The sequence below is a fragment of the Erigeron canadensis genome, chromosome 2 (genome assembly GCF_010389155.1).
Source record: "Erigeron canadensis isolate Cc75 chromosome 2, C_canadensis_v1, whole genome shotgun sequence".
Classification (NCBI taxonomy): Eukaryota; Viridiplantae; Streptophyta; class Magnoliopsida; order Asterales; family Asteraceae; genus Erigeron; species Erigeron canadensis.
In genome coordinates this window covers 8,180,843-8,184,481 of record NC_057762.1, presented here as the reverse complement: position 1 = coordinate 8,184,481, position 3,639 = coordinate 8,180,843, and the positions used below count along the sequence as shown (strand labels likewise).

Here is a 3,639-nt window from a genome sequence, read left to right as displayed (position 1 = left end):
GGCTTATTGGCCATTCTTTTAGCCCATTTCATCTCCATGTGTCCTGGTTTTACAGAAAAGACACATACAAAATGGAAATGGAAATGGACATGAATACGAAATACATGAATACGAAATAAAAAGGACATGAAAATTGGTCTTTTACCTTACATAAACAAACATGACAGCAGAAAGCTTTGTTTCCATTAGCAAACCTAACTTAACTGTCAAGTATGTTACACAGTAAAACATAGAGCTTTCTAACAGCTCATGCAATAACTTACGATTCCGCTTGTACGACATAGTCCTGTTTCATGCTTTCTAACCATCCTTACAAAATGGAAATCAATCAAACTATCAAAGAGACTACAATTATTGTCTAAATGTCATACAAGTTTTATAAGCAATACTTGAATATGATTTACATCTGTGGTCATAGCATAGTAATATAGTATACCAGTCATACTTACACAAGTATTGCAAAAGATTTCACAAAACAAAGTTACCAAAACAGTTAAATAAACGAAACATGTAACAGATCAAGTGAACTATTACAGCACTCTGAATATTCGTTTTGTCCACCCACTTCACATAACTTCAAAAGCAGAAAGCAGTGTACTTCAGTAATATCCGTTACAAGGATATGCAATTTTGACGAGTAATGTTCTTTGAAAATCAGTGGGAACAGGGATATCAATAATATGCCACATTAAGTGATCATATGGTGTCCAACAGAAAGGTCACTTATAGGAGAACTAACAAATAATGAGATGAAGATATTTTTCGAAACTTTAAGAACAGTCAAAGGAGGACTAGATCTACATCAGGTTATGATAATGGCACAAATATAGATACCATGAAAACCTTTACTAGAAAACATTTCTGACACCAAATTTGCCCTGTAGACGAAAATAGGCCAAATCATAAGAGATGAGTTTGCCAAAGTCAAAGTTTGAGCCGTCGATAAGTACAATGAAACTGCATAAATTTGCGTGAAAAAAGTGACATGAATTGGTTGTCCCATATGCAAGTGCATATATAAGTACTTATAAGAACCGTGTAAGACCCATATGCTACACAAAAGGGCAGACATTTGGAAGGAAGAAAGTGGTGTCTGATTCACCATTAGTAATTTCAATGTATCAATGAAATTCAAGATGGGGTATCATTTTGGACTAAAGGGGTTTCAATTTACAAAGTAAGTATTAGTGAATTGTTGACAGCCTAACAATTTGTTTTAATTTCCAATATTATGAGGCTAGTTTTTAGTAAAAGTTTGCTTATTGTGACTGTGTCCTAGTCTAAAAAACTAAAGTAGGCACAATTAACATTGACTTTAAAAGATTATGTAACCACTTGAAGTATTAACTGCAAGCTGATGAAGAAGCTTAAGTTTGAAACTAATTAACAAGATAATAGATAAGGAAGAGGATTGCCTGATTATGTTTGAAACCAAGTTAGGAGGTACAATCTCTGCAATGCGATTTTTTAACATCTTAAAGCATTTTAAACATAGATTACATTTCAGTAACTTAAACTGTAGCTCGTCAGATAAAAGATAAACAATACCAGGTTGAGAGATGAGAAGTTAAAAATGATTGAAGAGGTGAAACAACAGCTCCAACAACTCAGCTAACTTGAGATAAATTTAGGCACCAAATAATCATTTTGAACAATGCCCGTTCTGCTACATTGACTAAAGTGATGGCTCACTCTCAAATTAGTTTACTTCATCAGTTGGCATGACTGCAAACACAATAAGCAATAGTCAGACTCATAGTTATACAAGTAAGGCTCTTTCAAACTCTTATCAACAATTTATGCTAAGACAAACAGAATCACACGCCCATATTGGTTCAGCAGTTGCAGATGTCAATAGGCAGCATAGCATAAGGTCAATAGGCTTAGAGGCCATTCTTTTAGCAAATTTCATCTCTATCTGTCCCGGTTATACAGAAACGACACACACTAAACGGAAACAGACATGAATATGAAATAAGATGGGCATGAAATTGTTCTTTCATCTTACAGAAACAAACATGACAGTAGTCAGGCTCATAGTTACATTAGTACCGCAAAAGATTTCACAAAACAAAGTTACCAAAAAACTTATACAAATGAAACATGTAACAGATGTATATATATAGATCAAGTTTAAACTGAATATCTTAAAATTATTACATAAAAACTTCAGAATTGAAAATCCATCCATTTGTTAAAACAACTGCATATCATATTGATAACATACAAATAGTAAATTCAGAAACCACAACATAACAAACACTTATGATAAAAACCGTAATAAAACGTTAACCTAAACTAATCTACACAATAAAAAATAAAAAAAAAATAAAAAAATAAAAAAACAATCTAGAAATCTTCATCCATCTTGAATACATGCCCATCTCCATTCCCATTCAAATTCGACATCACCGACGCTTTCTGATACTCCCCAACCCTTTTCTCAAAAAAATTAGTCTTCCCCTGCAACGAGATCAACTCCATCCAATCAAACGGATTCTGCACATTATACATTTTCGAATAACCCAACGCCCCCAACAACCTATCCGCGACATACTCAATATAAACACTCATCAAATCCCCATTCATCCCAACCAAAGCACACGGCAACGCCTCGCAAACGAACTCCCTTTCGATGTTTACAGCGTCTGCGATAATCCCTTTTACGCGTTCCTCACTCAACTTCATTTTCAACAAACTGTATAACAAACACGCAAAATCGCAATGTAAACCCTCGTCTCTCGATATCAACTCGTTTGAAAACGTTAAACCCGGCATTAACCCACGTTTTTTCAACCAAAAAATGGCGCAAAAACTCCCCGAAAAAAATATCCCTTCAACGCAAGCAAACGCGATAATCCGTTCTGCGAAAGTTTCGGATCCATCAATCCATTTCAAAGCCCAGTTGGCTTTTTTCTCAACACAAGGAATCGTTTCAATAGCCCGAAATAACCGGTTTTTTTCATTAGAATCTTTAATATAAGATTCCAACAACAAACTATACATTTCAGAATGAATATTCTCAATCGCGATTTGGAATCCGTAAAACGCACGCGCCTCGGCGACTTGGACTTCTTTCATAAACCGACCAGCGAGGTTTTCGAGAACGATGCCGTCTGACGCGGCGAAAAAAGCGAGGACGTGAGTAATGAAGTGGCGTTCGCCGTCGGTTAAGGCGTCCCAGTGACGTTGATCTTCGGATAAATCGACTTCTTCAGCGGTCCAAAATGAGGCTTCGGCTTTTTTATACATTTCCCAGATTTGTGGGTATTGAATTGGGAACATACAGAATCGATCTGGGTTTGGTGCCAAAAGTGGTTCTTCAGGAATTGAAGGCATGATTTTGATTTGATTGAAAAAATTAGGGTTTGTTTTTGAGAGAATTGATTTGGGGGAGAATTGGGGGTGAGAAATGAGAGAGGAATTGAAGGTGTATTTAAATGGAAATTTGAAAAGCGGGAGAATTTGAAATTTAGGGGAAGCTTGCGGGAGAATTCAATTGCAAATTTTTTGGGGCCAATTTTTTCAATTTATTCGATTTGCCGCTTTTTTGTTTTTTGTTTGTATGTATGGTTTGATTTTGATTTGAATTGAATTTTAAATATTTAGTTATTGAATCAATTTAAAATTCAAATTCGG

At 35.3% G+C, this 3,639-nt stretch overlaps 1 protein-coding gene across 1 annotated transcript; it reads right to left on the bottom strand.

Annotated features, from left to right (window-relative positions):
• Positions 1–2,190: 2,190 nt before the first annotated feature.
• On the bottom strand, positions 2,191–3,388 carry LOC122589540 (ribonucleoside-diphosphate reductase small chain). The gene has a single exon (XM_043761838.1). It carries the CDS (start codon positions 3,337–3,339, stop codon positions 2,350–2,352), a length of 990 nt encoding a protein of 329 aa, XP_043617773.1. The 5' UTR covers positions 3,340–3,388; the 3' UTR covers positions 2,191–2,349.
• Positions 3,389–3,639: the final 251 nt, after the last annotated feature.

Excerpts from the sequence above, each read along its gene's own strand:
- LOC122589540 (XM_043761838.1), bottom strand. The coding sequence starts at position 3,339 with ATGCCTTCAATTCCTGAAGAACCACTTTTGGCACCAAACCCAGATCGA.